The sequence below is a fragment of the Callorhinus ursinus genome, unplaced genomic scaffold (genome assembly GCF_003265705.2).
Source record: "Callorhinus ursinus isolate GAN/ISIS: 27379988/994484 unplaced genomic scaffold, GSC_fseal_2.0 scaffold106, whole genome shotgun sequence".
In the NCBI taxonomy this organism is placed as follows: Eukaryota; Metazoa; Chordata; class Mammalia; order Carnivora; family Otariidae; genus Callorhinus; species Callorhinus ursinus.
The window spans coordinates 509,496-527,229 of NW_027397168.1; the positions used below are offsets into that span (position 1 = coordinate 509,496).

At 54.5% G+C, this 17,734-nt stretch overlaps 1 protein-coding gene across 5 annotated transcripts in view; it reads left to right on the forward strand.

Annotated features, from left to right (window-relative positions):
* Positions 1–17,734, forward strand: part of KMT5C (lysine methyltransferase 5C) — a 21,961-nt gene that overhangs the window by 2,625 nt on the left and 1,602 nt on the right. For 2 of the 5 annotated variants that reach the window (XM_073889338.1, XM_073889339.1), the window contains exons 2-10: positions 601–794; positions 1,041–2,276; positions 13,399–13,636; positions 13,795–13,960; positions 14,347–14,456; positions 15,204–15,367; positions 15,489–15,508; positions 17,191–17,327; positions 17,408–17,628. In XM_073889338.1, coding sequence (XP_073745439.1) covers positions 13,527–13,636; positions 13,795–13,960; positions 14,347–14,456; positions 15,204–15,367; positions 15,489–15,508; positions 17,191–17,327; positions 17,408–17,628 — 928 coding nt within the window. In that variant the 5' untranslated portion in view covers positions 601–794; positions 1,041–2,276; positions 13,399–13,526. Of the gene's footprint in view, positions 1–600; positions 795–1,040; positions 2,277–11,664; positions 11,767–13,398; positions 13,637–13,794; positions 13,961–14,346; positions 14,457–15,203; positions 15,368–15,488; positions 15,509–17,190; positions 17,328–17,407; positions 17,629–17,734 lie in introns of those variants that run through there. The other 3 variants (XM_073889341.1, XM_073889340.1, XM_025849056.2) reach the window with 3 other exon arrangements.

The following is a 17,734-nucleotide window of genomic DNA, read 5'->3' on the forward strand; positions in this document are numbered from 1 at the left end:
TCCTCCCTCAGGCCCAGGAGTCCAGACCCCCGGCCCCTCCTCCCTCACGCCCAGGAGTCCAGGCCCCAGGCCCTCCTCCCTCAAACCGAGGAGCCTAGAACCCCAGCCCCTCCTCCCTCACACCCAGGAGTCCAGGCCCCCAGCCCCTCCTCCCTCACACCTGGAAGTTCCAGTTACCTTCTCCCTCAGCACTCCACCTCTTTTTTTTCAATTTGTGGTAAAATTCACAAAACATAAAATTAACTATTTTAAAGTGAACAATTCAATGGCATTTTGTACCTTCCCGGTGTTGTGGAACTACCACGTTTATCTAGTTCCAGAACTTTCTCATCACCCCAGAAGAAACCCTGTACCCACTAAGTGTAGACACTCCACATTTCCTACTGTCCCTAACCCCTGGCCACAACCAGACTGCTTTCTGTCTGTGGATTTGTTAATTCTGGACATTTCATATGTGGTTGAGTTTCATCCATGTTTTAGCACACATATCAGCACTTCATCCCTTTCCGTGGCCCAATAGAATTCCGTTGACCCTATGTCCCTGGGGACTTAGGAGTCTGAAACCCACATTTTCTTCCTTGTGCTCTTGCATTTCCACAGCCCCAGCAACTAGGACTTCAGGCTGTCAGCTTCCTCGAGGGTACAGATGAGAAAGTGAAGGTGCTGACAGACAGACATGGGACATTCCTTGAGGCCAGAGCCAGCAATCAGCGGAGGCCCCGATCCCACCCCTGCCTACAGTGGCTTCCCAGGCTGGAAGGCAGCCGCCCTTGGACCCGAAAATTAGAATACAGGTATTATATTGAAGGTGGCACAGGGCATGGTGGCCCTCAGAAGAGGAGGTGGCTAACTAGCCATGGTGTCCAGTGGATTCTGGTTGTGAGGGAAGGGCAGGAAGGTCTCACAAGCCATACTTAGAAGGAGGGGTCGGGGTCGGGGGGGATGACAAGCTAATATGCTTACTAGACAGGCTCAGCCAAGGGTAGGAGGCTGCACGTGGCCTTCCTCTGGGTGAGATGACACTTCACTTCCGTGTGTAGGAAACTGCTTCTGGTTCGTGGTGAGGACCGTTTTTCCCAGAGACGGGAAGCTGCCCATGCACTGGATCTCCATTTTCTCGCCTACCAAAGCAAGGATCATAATGGTGCCCCTGCCACACACTTGTGAGGGTGCAGGAGGGAGTCCATGGGAGTATGAACATCGTCGGGTCGTCCGAGTCACGGTATTTCTGAGAAGTTGCACTGCTTCGTAGCTACTTGGAGCTCAGAGCGTCTTACCGTGTTATCTGGTCCTCTGGGAAGCAAATGTTGCAAGGGTGTTAGCAATACAAGGGGCTTACTGGGGGGCGATGCCAGTGAGAGACAGAGGGGAGAGGGAGCAGGACTGGGCCAGGAAGTGGGTGGGCCACCTGTGGAAGAAGAGGGCGAAGGGAAGTGTGGGTAAGAAGAGCCTCAGAGGGTACAGCTCTGAGAAATCACAGCCGGCCAACAGGGGAGGTGAATTGCAAGGATTTCTTGTCACAGATCCATAGAAACAGAAAGTAGGTTGGTGGTTAGCAGGGGCTGGAGGGAGGGGTAGATGGGGACTGATTGCTTAATCACTTCTTTGGGGGTGGTGAAAATGTCTTGGAAGCAGATAGAGGATGGGCAGTTGCACAACAGTGTGACTGTTAAATGCCTCTGGATTATACTGCTTAAAATGGTTAAAGTGCTGCCTTTTGTGGTGTGTGAATTTTACCTCAATTAGAAAAGGAACAGAGGGGCACCTGGGTGGCTCAGTGGGTTAAGGCTCTGACTCTTGATTTCAGCTCTGTTCCTGATCTCAGGATCATAAGATCAAGCCCCGCCTCAGGCTCCGAGCTCAGCAGGGGCTCAGCGTCTCTCCCTCTTCCTCTCCCTCTGCCCCTCCCCCCACTGCTTGCATGTGCACTCAGGCGTGCTCTCGCTCCCTCTCTCTCTCTAAAAAAATGAATAAAATCTTTAAAAAAAAAGAACAGATAAAGATTGCCATTGGAGGAGTCACATTAGGTGGGACTGGCCAGTACTCCCTAGTACTCCCCTCCCCCTGCCCCACCCCCACCCATGATGCTTAGTCATGGTTGGGGGCTGCCAGAAAAGAACATGACCTTGATCCAATAGGAGTTGCCAGTACCGCTGTCCTCCAAAGGCATTCTTCACAGCTGATTAAGTTCTTTCTTCAAGGGAGATCCACCTTGGCTACCATGCCTGCCCAATATCACTCAGCTACTGAGCGGACGAGCTGGGACCAGAGCACAGGTCTGTCTGATTCTAAAATTTGGTTCTTTCCTATATTTTCATTTTCCGTAAATCTCCCATCCCCCTATCTCCCTTCTCATTCCCAGTCCATGAACATGGTATATATATCTCCCTGTTTTAGATCTTCTTTAAGGTCTCGCAATAAGGTTTTACAGATTTTTCTTGAAGAAGTTTTGTATATCTTTCGTTAGATTTATTCTCCCTTGCTGGATATTTAGAAATACTGTTGTAAGCCATATTTATTTAATTTTTATTTTAGAACTTTGTTAGTTGTACAGAAAATGGTTCACATAGCAGATCTGAATCAGCTATCGTGCTTGCAAGGTTTGTGTTTGTCTTGTGTCTGCGGACTTGGCTCTTGAACTATTCTGAGTGGCTCACTGTGCCTGGATTGTTTGTGCAAACCCTGTGGTTAATGCTGAATGCCTGTTTTCCTTCTGGGAATCTGGAATTTTGGTGCATGCTGGGCCGACAGTATCTATATGATCAGTCATCAATAAAAACCTTGGGTGCTGAGTTTCTAATGGGCTCCCTTGGGCAAAAACATCACACACATTTTGCTGCGTTTTTTTTTAAAGATTTTATTTATTTATTTGACAGAGAGAGACAGACAGTACAAATGGGGAGCTGCAGGCAGAGGCAGAAGGAGAAGCAGGCTCCCCGCTGAGCAAGGAGTTCGATGCAGGACTTGATCCCAGGACCCTGGGATCATGACCTGAGCTGAAGGCACACGCCCAACCAACTGAGCCACCCAGGCGTCCCTTTGTTGCATTTTTTTTAAGATTTATTTTTTTATTTTAGAGAGAGAGAAAGCAAGAGCATGTGAGCAGGGGGAGGGGCAGAGGGAACGGAAGAGAATCTCAAGCAGATTCCATGCCCACCACGGAGCCCAACTCAGGGCTCCATCTCACGACACTGAGATCATGAGCCGAAACCAAGAGTTGGACGCTCAACCAACTGAGCCATCCAGGCGCCCCATGTTTTGTTGCATTTTTGTTAGGGAAAGAGTGAGCTCTGTGTGATCCTCATGAAGGGAGAGAGCATGAGGAAACCTGCCTGTGAATCCTCCAGTCTTGGCCTGTGACTTTTCCCCTCTCCATTTCCTGTAATAAAGCTTAGCCACGAATACAACTCTGTGCTGAGCTCTATAAGTCCTAGTGAATTTCCAAACATTTGGGGGGCTTCGGGGACCCGCAACACACAGGTATAAAGATATACAATTGATGTTTGTATATTGATTTTGTGTCCAGAGCCTTGCTAAATTCCATCCTTAATTCTGATATTTTATCAGGAGCTTCTTTTGGATCTTCTAGGTACATAATAATATCTGTGATTAATGGCAGTTTTGTTTCTTTCTTTTCAATTCTTACACCTTTTTTTTTTTTTCTTTTTCTTGCCTCACTACAATGGCCATGTCCTCAGAACAGCGTTGAATGCAGTGGTGAGGGGACATCCCTGTCTTGTTCCTGATTTCAAATAAAAAGCTTTCAGTGTTTCAACATTAACATGAATTTTCTCTATATTTTTTTATTGTGGTAAAATGTACATAACATAAATGTTGCCCTTTTAACCAATTTTAAGTGTACAATTCAGCGGCATTAAGTACATTCATACTGTTGTGCGACCATCACCATTGTGCCTCTCCAGATCTTTCTCATCATCTCAAACAGAAACTTTTTACCCATTAACTAATAACTCCCCATTTCCCCGCCCTCAGCCCCTGGCAGCCACCACCCCACTTTCTGTCTCTATAAATTTGACCCTTCCAGGTACCTCATGTTAGTGGAATCATACAATATTTTCATGTGTGTGTGTGTCTGGCTTATTTCACTTTCAAAATGTTTTCAAGTTTCAGGGCGCCTGGGTGGCTCAGTCGTTAAGCGTCTGCCTTCGGCTCAGGTCATGATCCCAGGCTGGGATCGAGCCCTGTATCGGGCTCTCTGCTCCACGGGAAGCCTGCTTCTCCCTCTCCCACTCCCCCTGCTTGTGTTCCCTCTCTCACTGTGTCTTTCTCTGTCAAATAAATAAGTAAAATCTTAAAAAAAAATTAAAAAAAAATGTTTTCAAGTTTCATCTATGTTGTAGCCTGTGTCACAATTTCCTTTACACGTTTTGTTTAGTCACTTATTTGTAGATGTTTGGGTTAGTGCCACCTTTTGGCTATTATGAATAATGCTGTGATAAACATTCACGTACAAGTTTTTCTTTCTTTCTTTCTTCCTTCCTTCCTTTCTTTCTTTCTTTTTCTTTCTTTCTTCCTTTCTTTCTTTCTTTCTTTCTTTCTTTCTTTCTTTCTTTCTTTCTTGCAGATTTTATTTATTTATTTGAGAGACAGAGCAAGAGTGTAGGGAGGAGCAGAGGGAGGAGGAGAAGCAGGCTCCTCCCTGAGCAAGAAGCCTGACGTGGGGCTTGACCCCAGGACCCCAAGATTTGACCTGAGCTGAAGTCAGACCCTTAACCAACCGAGCCACACCCTTTCTTTCTTTTTTTAATAGAAAAAGAGACAGAGCACGAATCCCAAGCAAGCTCCATGCCCAGTGCAGAGCCTGACGTGGGGCTCAATGTCACGACGCTGAGATCGTGACCTGAGCCAAAATCAAGATCAGATGCTTAACCGACTGAACCACCCAGTCACCCCCCCCCTTTTTTTTTAAGATTTCACTTTTAAGTAATTTCTACAGCCAACCCCGGGATCACAACCCTGAGATTAAGAGTTGCACGCTCCACCCACTGGGCCAACCAGACGCCCCGTTTTATATTCTAGATTACAAATCTTTTATCAGATAGATGATTGGCAAAAATGTTCTTTTTTTTGAAAAGGACTGGGTAACAGTCCTTTTCTGAGGGCCTTCTCTGTCCTTCAGGGTCAGGCTGCTTTCATTGTTACTTGTTTAATCATTCATTAAATCTTTGGCGAATGTCAGCGATGCACCAGGCACTGCGCTTGATGTTGGAAACTCAGCCGTGAACAGAACAAGGGTCCCTGCCCTCCTAGAGCTTCTGTTCTAGCTGGGGAGGCCAATAAACAGAGACGTATAATGTCAGGCCAGGGTCGGTGCTTTGCAGTGCCAGTTTTGTAGGTGTGGGAGCTGTGTAGGCTCAGGGCTTTACATTGGTTTAATGCTCTGCTGTTACCATCTTGAAATTCTTGGCCATTTTTGAACGAGGGCTTTGCATTTTCATTTTGCTCTGGGACCCACAAATTATTGAGTACCTGATGCTGGGACTATGAGGCAACAGAGCAGAGTAAGGGGATGACTGGGGTAGGTGGGCTTCTCCAGCCAGGGCCCTTAGGGAAGGTCACCTTGAGGAAGTGACATTTGAGCAAACACATAAGCAGGTGAGAGAGGGAGCTCTGCGGATAGTTGGAGGCAGATGTCCTAGCAGAGAGGACAGCAAGAAGGGCCTTGCTTCCAGCAAAGAGGCCAATGGGACTGTAATGGAGTGAGCAATTCAGAGTAGTTAATAATTAAGATCAGAGGAATAATGGTGGAGGGGCCACTGTAAGGATGTTGGATTTTTTTTTAATAAAGATTTTATTTATGCATTTGAGAGAGAGAGAGCAGGAGCGGGGGGAGGGGCAGAGGGAGAGAGAGGAGCAGACTCCCCGCCGAGCAGGGAGCCTGATGTGGGGCTCAGCCCCAGGACCCTGGGATCATGACCTGAGCCCAAAGCAGACGCTTAACTGACTGAGCCACCCGGGCGCCCAGGATGTTGGATTTTAATCCAGATGCCTATCAATTAACTATAGTGGCATAAAACAATAAGAATTTGTCACCTCACACCATTTCTGTGGGTCCAGAATTCAGGAGCAGCTGAGCTGGCTGGCTGGCTCTGGCTTGGGGTTGCTCTTCGGGTTATAATCAAGATGTCATTTGGGGCACAGTCTGGAGATAGAAGGATCGTTTCCAGGGTGGCTCACTCACATGACACTCAAAACTCTTGGCAGGAATCCTCAGTTCCTCTCCGGCTGTTGGCACAAAGCTTTGGTTCCTTGCCACATGGCCTTCTCCATAAGGTGGCCTTGATGACCTCTCAGAATGTTGCTGAGTTCCCCCAGAGGAGTGATCCCAGAGATAGCAAGGATGGAAGCCATCATGTCCTTGGTGAGCTGGCCTTGGGCATGCCATTATGTTTACATTATCCTTCGCATGGCACCAGTTCAGCCCTATTCAGAGTGGAAGGACGTGCACAAGGTTGTGAAGTCTCGTAGGGGTGATGGTCACTGGGGGTCATCTTGGAGGCTGACCACCAAGGTGTGAATTCATTGCTGAACTTTGAGCATGATGATGATGATGATATAGAGTTACGTGCATACATATACATAGATATATATATGTGGATATAGGTGTTTATAAACTAACATACAGTATGTAATACTTGTATTTTATTCTTTTATTATATACATTTGGTCATTACACAAGGCATACATGAAAACAGAGAGACAGTTTCCCCCACAACCATTTATTTTTTCCTGGCTTTATTGGGGTACAATTTACAAACAAAATTTAAATATTTGAAGTATACAGTAGGGACACCTGGGTGGCTTAGCCAGTTAAGTGTCTGCCTTCGGCTCAGCTCATGATCCTGGGGTCCTAGGATTAGCCCCGCATCGGGCTCCCTGCTCAGTGGGGAGCCTGCTTCTCCCTCTGCCCGCCACTCCCCCTGCTTGTGTTCTCTGTCTGACAAATAAATAAATCTTTTAAAAAAATAAAGTATACAGTATAATGGCTCCGTATACATACACACTGTGAATGATCACCACAATGAAGCTAATTAACACATCCCTCACCTCACAGCTACCCTTTGTGTGTGTGTGTGTGTTATGATCTACTCTCCGCAAACTTCAAGTGTACAACACGGTATTGTTAACTCTGGCCATTCATTCATCTCATAACTATAAGTGTGTACCCTTTGTCCAACATCTCCCCTTCCCTCCCCAACCCCTGGTAACCACCTTCCCACTCTCTGCTTCCATGAGTTCAACTTTTTTTAGATTCCACATACATGTGAGATTGTGCAGTAGTTGTTTTTCTCTATTTTATCTCATTCAGCAGCATGCCCTCCAGTTTCTCCCATATAGTTGCAAACGGCAGGATTTCCTTCTTCCTCACAGCCGAATAATACTCTATCATGCATACATAGCCAATATTTTATTTTGTCATCGATCCATGGACAGGCATTCAGGTGGTTTCCACATCTTGGCCATTGTGAATAATGCTGCAATAAACACGAGAGTGTGCAGATATCTCTTTGTAATAGTGATCATTTTCTTCCGATATATATCCAGAAATAGGATTGCTGGATGATATGGCATTTCTATTTCTAATTTCTTAAGGAGCCACCATACCATTTTCCATAGTGGCTACACCAACTTACATTCCCATCAGCAGACACAAGGCTCCCCTTTTCTCCATATCCTGGTCCCCAATCATGTAATTTATATATACATATCCCTTTCCCCTCAAAATATGGTCATCCTGAATTTATGGTCTTATAACAAGTTTTGGGAGTTACTAAGCCCACAACATCCCTCCAGCCTGCGAATGTGTGGTCTGAAGAAGCCACCTGCAAAGGTGTTCTCTATGGCCTGCTTCTCAAGCATTCCAGAGCATTCCAACCATTAGTCTGGGTGATTCTGATTTAGGAATTCTTGGATGTGGCCCAAAATTCTTCATTCCCACCAACCACCCATGTGATCCTGCTTGAAGCTGCGGGGACACAGGCTACACTTGGGCAGCACTGTCCTAAAATAATTAATTATTAGGGGCGCCTGGGTGGCTCGGTCGTTAAGCGTCTGCCTTCGGCTCAGGTCATGGTCCCAGGGTCCTGGGATCGAGCCCCGCATCGGGCTCCCTGCTCGGCGGGAAGCCTGCTTCTCCCTCTCCCACTCCCCCTGCTTGTGTTCCCTCTCTCGCTGTGTCTCTCTCTGTCAAATAAATAACTAAATACCTTAAAAAATAATAATCTAAAACATAAAATAAAATGATTAATTATTAAATACTCAACCGGGCTTTCTGGAGGCTGAGACTTAGAATCTCTATTTTCATTATATTCCCAGGTGATTATTTCTCTCTCCCTCTCAGTAGTGAAATACACTTAACATCAAATTTACCCTTTCAACCATTTTGAAGTATACAATTCAATGGCTTTGTGTACATTCACGATGTTCTGCAACATCACCATTCTCTAGTTCCAGAACCTCTTCATCCAAAAAGGAAACCCCATACCTCTTGTTAGTCCCTCCCCACCTCCCCGTCCCCAGCCCCTGGCAATCATGAATCCGCTTTCTGTGTTTATGGATTCACCTATTCTGGAAATTTCTTGGAAATGGAATCATTCCCCGGTGACTGGGCGGGGGTGGGGGAGACTCAGTCGGTTAAGCGTGTGACTCTTGATTTCCGCTCAGGTCATGATCTCAGGGTCGTGAGATCGAGCCCCAAATGGGGCTCCACACTCAGTGGGGAGTGGGCTTGAGATTCTCTCCCTCTGGGGGCGCCTGGGTGGCTCAGTTGGTTAAGCGACTGCCTTCGGCTCAGGTCATGGTCCTGGAGTCCCGGGATCGAGTCCCGCATCGGGCTCCCTGCTCAGCGGGGAGTCTGCTTCTCCCTCTGACCCTCCCTCCTCTCATGCTCTCTCTCTCTCTCTCTCTCTCTCTCTCTCTCTCTCATTCTCTCTCTCAAATAAATAAATAAAAAATAAATAAATAAAATAAAATCTTTAAAAAAAAAGAGAGATTCTCTCCCTCTGTCCCGCCCCTCCTCCCCGAACGCACTTTCTCTAAAATAAATAAATCTTTAAAAAAAAAAAAAAGAAATTGAATCATTCCATGGGTGAATTTTTGTGTCTGACTCCTTTTACCTGGCATGTTTTCAAGGTCCATCTATGTTATAGCATGTGTCCAAGTTTCATGCCTTCTCTGGGGTGCCTTTTGCTATGCCATCTGAGTTTGAGAACGCGCTGGATGCTATCTGGGCGCCACGGCCCAGAGTTTGAGAATAAACCTCTGGTGTCTGATGGCCTGTTCAATTCCCTCTGTAAGCCTCACTTTGCTCGTCTGTACGATGGGGGTCACAACAGCCCATTCCCCACAGGGCTATTTGCAAAATCACTGGCCTGTGCTAAGAGCTCAGTAACTATTAGGCATTGTCATTATTCCATCTGGTGGATTTGCTGTAAGTGATCCAACCAATCTTCTATTGTTGGACATTAAGGCTCTTTCTATTTTTCTGTTTTAAACAACACTGAAACGGACATCTTTATATATAAATACCTTAACACTTGTCAGTTATTTCCTTCGAAAAAAACCCTGGCAGTGGAATTGGCGGGTCAATTTTTTTCCCCCAAGATTTTATTTATTTGAGAGCATGAGAGAGAGTGCTCGAGCCGGGGGAGGGGCAGAGAAGCAGACTCCCTGCTGAGTAGGGAGCCTGAGGTGGGACTCTGGGGTCATAACCTGAGCCACCCAGGCACCCGGCAGGTCAAATTTTTATTCATATTAAGAAATCTTTTGACGCATAGAAAAACAACAGATAGTGAATATAGCGAACTCATGATTTCCACCTCTGGGCTTACAAAAAAAAAAAAAAAAGGGCAAATATCAATGTCCTGTGTGGCTTCCTGATTGCATTCCTTCCGTCCCACCTGCAGGGGTCACCGGTAGGGCCTTGCCCCTCCTTTTGTCACGCCAATGCATGTTTATACACATTTAAGACACGCATCCACCCACAACCCTTGTGTTCTGTGCTTTAAAACTTCCCGCACTCAACTATGCAGACTTCCACAACCAGCAACATGCTTTGCCGTCGTCCAGGTTGATATCCGGAGTGCTGGTCCATTCCCTTTCACTGCTGTATGGTGTTCCCCTGTATGAATATGTCACGATCCATTTATCCATTCTTCATGTGATGGACATTTAAGCCGTTTCCAGCTTTTTGGGGTTTTTTTTTTTTTTTTTCATCACTGCAAACACTGTTGGGAACTTATCTTTCTGCTCACATTTGCGAGTCTTCTTGAGGGTGTACATAAGGAATGCACTTCCAAGATTCAGACATACTGATAGGACTTTGGACTTTGCCAGAGAGCTCAGTTTTTGGAGTCCTCTCTGCTTGCTGGCCGCTGCTCTCCTCTGGAGCTGTGGCCATCCTTACTGGGGGGCTGTAGGGGGTACCTCGGTTGGGAAGAGCAGTCTCAGAGTTGGGGGTAGTCCCAGCTGGGGAAGGAACAGCATAAACAGAGATGGGGGTGGGGAGGCTGGAAGCGCTATTGAAGACACCTAGGAGGGTGTTAAGGAGAAACCCTCAGAGAGGGACCAGTGTGGTCCTTGTTCTCCAAACGCGAACCTGAGGGCCAGAGAGGGCAAGCCACTTCCCACCGTCACAGAGCGACGCAGAAACCGTCCGCTTCATCCTCACTACCTGGTCATTCATTCATTCATTCATTCAGTACACATTAAGGAAGCACCTACTCCGTGCCAGGCATTGTTCGAAGCGCACCATGATACACAGCACTGAGCAAAACAAAGACCGCCTGCTCCAAGCGCGGAGCTTATTACTCTGGGCGTAATTATGACGAATTGCTAATTATGGATGCCTCCAGGATTGGAGCAGGTTGGGGGGAGGGGGTTGCCCGGTGGGAGCCTTCTCCAAAGGCCCCACTTCTCGGGCTCCTCCTCTGCGACCCGTTCACCCGCAGAGCTCCCGTGGGTGCTCCCGAAACTAACCGGGGTACGTGGGGCGGAGAAGGTGGTCGAGCAGAGAGGGAGAGCGAGGCGCCCTTTGTAGCCGGGCAGGGCTGTCAATAAACTTTTGTCGCCTTGGCAACGGCAGGCCGGGCGGGGTCGACGGAGGCGCCCGCGCACCCACCCCTCGCGCCCGCCCCAGCTTCCTCCCCGCGGTTCGCGAAGGTTTCACCGGAGAAAGAGAATGGGCCAGTCGCGACTCTACGGTGACGGGCGGAGGCCTTAGCCTATGGAAGGACGAGCCGTTCCAGGGCCAGTCAATCACGCGCGCGCTGTGGAGCCGGCAGAGCCCGCCCCCTTTCCACTTGGACCCGAATAACCTGACCCAAACCCGAGTTTAGCCTGGAGCCACGACGCTCTCGGCCAATGAGGGCGTCGACTCCGAGCAGTGGGCGGGGCAAGTCTCCATGGCAGCGGTGGAAGGACAGGGACGGGAGCCATTAGCCGCAGTCGGCGGCGCTTGGCAGCGGCGCGGGCGGAGCGGGGTTTCGTAGGGGCACGGACGGGAGGGCGGGCGGGGAGGGGCCGAGTGGGACTCGGCCAATGGGAGCGGCGTTGAGCGCCGCAGCCACTGAGGAGTGGCGGCGGCTTCGGCCAATGAGAGCTCCCGCTGGCCGCGGCGGGGCGGGCCCGGCGGCGCAGACGGGAGGCGCGGCGACCGTGTCTGACGAGAGCTGGAGCAGGCAGTGGGAGGTGGTGGCGGCGGCGGCGCGGGTGCCTGAGGAGGAGGAGGAGGAGGAGGAGAAGCGGGTGAGGGGCGGCGCGGGGCCCGACCTCTGAGCCCCCTCTCGGCCCCCAGCCCGCGCCGCCTTGGCTCCCGGTCGCCCCCAGCCCCGACCGTCCCCCGCCCCGCCCGGCCCCTCCTCGTGTCCAGGCGCCCACGTCTCCTGGCCCTTCGGCGGGCCTCAGGCTGCCCCGGGCGCCCAGCCCCTTCCCTGTGCTTCCTCACCCAGGCCCCTCGCCGCACTCCCGGGCCTGAGCAGACCCCTCGGGTCGCCCTCTCTCTACTCCCCTCCCTGGACCTCAGGCCCTTCCCCTGCACTCTCGCTGGCTGCCAGGCCCCCGTCTGCTTCCCCGGTGTCGCCCCGCGGACCTCAGCCCCCGCTCCTGGACCCTCAGTGCCTGCCCAGGTCCCTACCTGGACCCCAGGCTCGCTCCTCCCTGCACGCGCAGGACTTGCCCCTTCTCTGCCTCTCCAAGCCCGGCTATGGACCCCTAGGCCCCCCTCCACCTCCTCAGGACCTACCGTCGACCCCAGGTCTCCACTCTGGCTTCGGTGGGGTCATCCCTGACCCCCAAGCCTTCCGCCGCGCTCTGTGTCCAGCAGGCACCCCCGGCCCTTCTTCTCCCTGCCCCAGCTCCCCTCGGTGCAGTCTGTGTATTTTGTCTTTCCCCACATGCCTCTCTGCAGCTTCCGCTCTGCCCCGGCGCCCTCTCGCAGCTCCCCCTCTTTATCTCCAGCCTTCCTGTCTTTTCTAGAACCCCTTTCCCCCCCAGCTCTAGCTGCTGATCCGTCTTCTGCTCCCCCTTCCCTGCCGTCCCCCATGGACTCTCCCTGAAGCGCCAGGGTGTGGATGCCCAGCAGGCCCTCCGTAGTCAGGGTTAGGGGTCTTGTTTGTTTCCTTTTGCTAATTCCCTTTTTTCTCCCCTTTTTATAGACCTGTTCTGCCTCTCCATATCGTTTCTTTTCTCTGCCCCCTTCCCCGCTTTGTCCTCTGAGCCCCCCCTCCCCCAGAATCCTTGGAGAGGGAGCAGGTGCTGGGATCCGTCCTCCGCTCTCCCTCCCCTCACCCCCCTCCAGGCTGCCTGGGGCTTCACCCAGAGCCTCCTGATGATTCCCAAGGGCTGCTTGGTGGGGTAGGGAGGATGGGAGGGACAGGGGGGAGGTGGAGGCTGAGGCCAGCAAGCATGGGGGTGGGTGGAGGAACAGTCAGTCCTAGCGGGTGGGAAGCCTTGGATTTTTCCTTGGTGAGGGCTGGAGGTGGAGATGGATTCCCCCGACTCCCACCTCCTGCAGGGCTAAGCCTTTAGGGTTATCCCTGACTGCCAATTAATCAGCCTTGCCTGGGCCAGTAGGGACTGTGCGTGCACGCGCCCGTGTGTGTGTGTGTGTGTGTGTGTGTGTGTGTGTGTGTGTGTGTGTGCGCGCGCGCGCGCGCGTGCACTCGGGACATGAGGGAACCTGCTTGTGAGTGTGTGGGTGTGCACAGCAGGTGGTCGTGTGTGCTTGGGGGATTGGTATCTGTGCTCCAGAGCACGAAGATCTTCATGACGATGACTGACGTTTCTTTGGGGGGCTTCCCCACTGTCGGAAGTACTTGTTGCATCCGTCCTCACTGAGAGCCCTGTGAAGTCAGCCTGCCTTTACTCCCTGGTTTGTAGATGAGACTGGAGACTGAAAGGCTTGCCAAATCCTGGGCAGCTCAGAAGTGGGAGTCCCGGGGCGCTGCCCCTGCCCCTCCATTGCGCCTTCCACTCTGGGCCAGAGGCAGCATGGTCCGTGGGGCACCATGGGACCTGACAGAGTGACAGCCAGAGAGCTGTGTGAGAATGACGACCTTGCCACCAGCCTTGTCCTGGACCCCTACCTCGGCTTCCGCACCCATAAGATGAACGTCAGGTGAGGCGGCCCGGGACAGGGTGGACCGAGGGCTCGGCGGGGACCCCTTCCCTTACTCCACGGCCCCTGCAGCCCCAAGTGGGGGTGGGGGCGGGGCCCGGGAAGGCCCGGAGGGAATAGGCCAAGGCCCTGGGACCCAGGCGTGCCCTCTCCCCCAGCCCCGTGCCCCCCCTGCGGCGACAGCACCACCTGCGCTCAGCGCTGGAGGCCTTCCTGAGGCAGCGGGACCTGGAGGCTGCGTACCGGGCCCTGACGCTGGGAGGCTGGATGGCCCACTACTTCCAGAGCCGGGGCCCGCGGCAGGAGGCTGCCCTCAAGACCCACGTGAGGGCGCCCTTCCCTTCCCCCACCCTCAGCCCATGTGTCCTCCCTGTCACCTCGGCGTGTCCTGGGTCCTCCACCCTGCCAGGCAGAACTTCTGGAGCCCCAGGCTCCAGACCCCTCGGCGAAGTTCCCCACCCCAGACTCCCTAACTTCCCGACCATTGGGACCATCTGAGACGAGGCTCCGAGGATCCAAGGAGAGGAGAGTTGGGGGTCCTCTGAGATGGAGTACAACCTCTTCATTTGACAGATGAAGAAACTGAGCCCCCAAGAGGGGCAGTGAGTCCCCCCAAGACCACACAGCACGTCAGTGGCAGAGCAGGACTAGGAGAGAGAGGGCCGAGGACGACCCTGCCCCGGCTCCTCACCCGCCCCCCCCTCCCCCAGATCTATCGCTACCTCCGAGCCTTCCTGCCTGAAAGCGGCTTTACCATCCTACCCTGTACACGCTACTCCATGGAGACAAATGGAGCCAAGATTGTGTCTACCAGAGCTTGGTAAGAGGGCGGAGCTCACAGACCCTCTGCGCCTACAGCAGCCCCGATGGGGGATGAGAACCCCATGGGACCCTAGGGTTCCAGGTCCTGCTAGGGAAGTACTGTTTGTGCTCAGGAGGCAGGGGCAGGAGTGGCCAGTGGGGCAGCCATCCCTTGGTGCCAGTGGGGCCTAGCACGCGCTGCTGGGTAAAACACAGGACAAGGAGCAGGATGGACCCTGCCGGCCGCTCACAGTGTAGACAGAAGGCAGGTGGTAGCCGAGTACACACACAGGTACTGACCTCAGTTGCTTGGTGCTTCATCAGCCACAAGGGAATTTTGAGTGTTCTTGGGAACCAGGCCTAAGCAGAGGCCCACCAGAGGGTCTGCTGAAGCGTGGCGGGGGGTGGGGGGGCTGGGTAGCAGCTTGCGAGGAGTTACTGGGGCTCATGGGGAGTCCAGGTGAAGGAGCACTTGTGTGAGGCCCCAGGGCAGTTGGGACTGGAGGAGGAGCCCAGGGCGAGAGGACAGCAGGAGGGGTGCCTGGGTCCACGTGGTGTCCTGTCTGGGCGCCGTCCTGTCCCGGAGGATGCTGGATGCAGGGAGTGCCCCAGGAAGGTGGGTGGATCTGAGAAATCTGGGAGGAGGACCGCAGTGGCCAGCAGCGGCCTGCAGGAGGCCTGGTGCCCCTGGCCCCCAGAGACCCCTGTCAGCCGAGACGGTGGTTGGAGGCCCTGCTCACAGACCCACGGCCTGGCCTCCTGGCAGGAAGAAGAACGAGAAGCTGGAACTGCTGGTGGGCTGCATCGCAGAGCTGCGGGAGGCCGACGAGGGGCTGCTGAGGGCCGGGGAGAACGACTTCAGCATCATGTACTCCACCCGAAAACGCAGTGCGCAGCTGTGGCTGGGCCCCGCAGCCTTCATAAACCATGGTGGGGGCGGGGGCAGGGGGGGGGGGGGGGAGGCATGGAGGGGTGGCCCCCCACTCTCCTCTGCCCAGCCCTCCACTCACCTGAGTCTCTTCTCTCCCCCGCGCTCTCCTTGATGCTCCAGACTGCAAACCCAACTGCAAGGTGAGACTTGGGCCGCCCCCCTCAGGAGTGGGCATGGGGGAAACAAGGGGGCCCCGGGGAGGGGCATTTGGGTCAGTGACTAGCCAGAAAGTGCCCAGAGTCCCCCACCCTGGCCACAACCCAGTTTGTGCCTGCAGCTGTCAGAGTCTATCAGAATTTGGGGGAGGGGGCCTCAGCCAGGGTCATGTGCCACTTGGAGGGGGGAGTGTGGTGGTGGGGAGACAGAAAGTGCCCGTGCACCTGGAGCCCCAGGCCTGACATGGAGATGCCCCCCGGCCACAGCAGGAGGCAGGGGGGCCAGGTGGCCGGACCCTGCCAATCCGTGCCACCCGGGTGGGGCCGGGGTGAGCCCCCGAGCACAAGGCTCTGGGAGGCCGGGCTTCCAGGCAGAGGGAGTGAGCTGGGGAAGCAGTGTTTTGGGGGGACCACGTTGTGTTTTGTGTGGAGTGTGAGAAAGCTGTCTCGGGAAGGCCTCGGGTGCACATCCTGCCAAGCGTGGAGCCCCGGGGTGTGGCAGGGGTTTGGCGCTGGGGCTCCGGGGTTAGAACTGGGTTCGAGTCTTGGCCCCAGCGGCCCCCAGCCGCGTTCACTCCTCTCCACTGGCCTCCTGCTGCGGAGGTGAAGCACACACCCATGGTTCCTGTGCTCTGTGATTGCGGGCCCGTGGCGTGGCTTTGGGGTGGGAAACGTGCAGGGTAGGACAGAAAACAAGGCGCTTTCGTGAGGCGGGTGGCAGCCACCTGAGGGCCCAGGAGCCGGGCACCATGCGGAGCAGGGAGGCTGCCCAGAAGTCCCGCCAGAGCCAGGCCCTGGAGGACTAGGATTTTCCTAGGTGTTGAAGGAAAACTGAGGCGTGCCAGGGCATCCCAGACGGGTACGTCTCAGGGGAGGGCCTCCTGGAGGCGGGCCCGGCACGGTGCCTCTGGCCTCGTGTGCCGCAGAGGAGCTCCCGTCTGCCATGGACGCTCCTCCTGGGTGAACAGTGGGGCAGGGTTTTGAGATGGCCTGGCAGCTGAGGAGCTAGAGGCTTGGCAGGAAGGAGAGGGGCCGGAGGCCGGCCTGTGGCCTGATGTGTGACCTGCCGCGGAACTGGGTGAGAGTCCGGGGCGGCAGAGAGGGCAAGGACGCGAGACGCCGCGCACAGAAGCTCCGGCCTGCGGGCCTGGGGTCGGGCAGGCGGTGGGGGGGGCCACCCCTACCCACGCGTGTGTCAGGCTGGAGTGCAGGGGCCCCTGGGAGTCCCACTCCTCCCAGGGGCGGGGCAGAGGCAGGGGCAGGAGGGGCTGGTTGGGGGAGCCGCCCCAGCCTGGAGCTGCGGAGGGCACGGGCACGGGCACGGGAGGGGAGCCGGCCAGAGCTGGGACCTGGCCGCCAGGGTGCAGGCTGGTGGGGAGAGGGGGTGGGCTGCGGCGGGTCAGAGGGGCGGAGGAAGAGTGTGGGAGGGGGCAGGCAGTGCGGGCCGCTAACACTGCCAGGGGCCAGTTAGATCATCGTCCTGCAGGGAGGGTGGAGGCCAGCAACTGGGCGGGAGGTCAGGGAGTGTGTGCAGGGAGGTGGCCTCCCGGGGGCTCCCGGCCCCTACCCATCCCTCTCCTGGTCCGAGTCCCAGGGAGTGCACTTGGCCAGGCGGGGTGGAGCCCCGGCGGCCCCCAGGACAGGCCGCTGAGCAGCCGGGCCCCCAGTTTGTGCCCGCAGATGGGAACGCGGCCTGCGTGAAGGTGCTCCGGGACATTGAGCCAGGGGATGAGGTGACCTGCTTCTACGGGGAGGGCTTCTTTGGCGAGAAGAATGAGCACTGTGAATGCTACACGTGTGAGAGGTGAGGCAGCCAGGAGGGCTCCTGGGGAGGAGGGCAGCGGCAAGGGGGCCGCTCTGATGAACCCGGAAGTGCTTCCTCAGGGCCCGCTCCCTTCTCGCTCCCTCCCCCACCCCCAGGAAAGGCGAAGGAGCCTTCCGCCTGCAGCCCCGGGCACCCCTGCCCCCTCGGCCCCTGGACAAGTATGAGCTCCGGGAGACGAAGCGGAGGCTGCAGCAGGGCCTGGATGGCAGTGGCCGGCAGGGTCCACTGGGCCCAAGGGCCTGTGCCCACCTCTCCCCGCTGCGCCGGGACCCGTTCTGTGGTGAGCCCCCCAGGCCCAACCCCTCGTCTGTTCCCGCCACCTCCCACCCTTGGGTCCCCGCCAGAGGCCCTGCTCACACTCCTTTCTCCCTGCTCCCCCCCCCCCC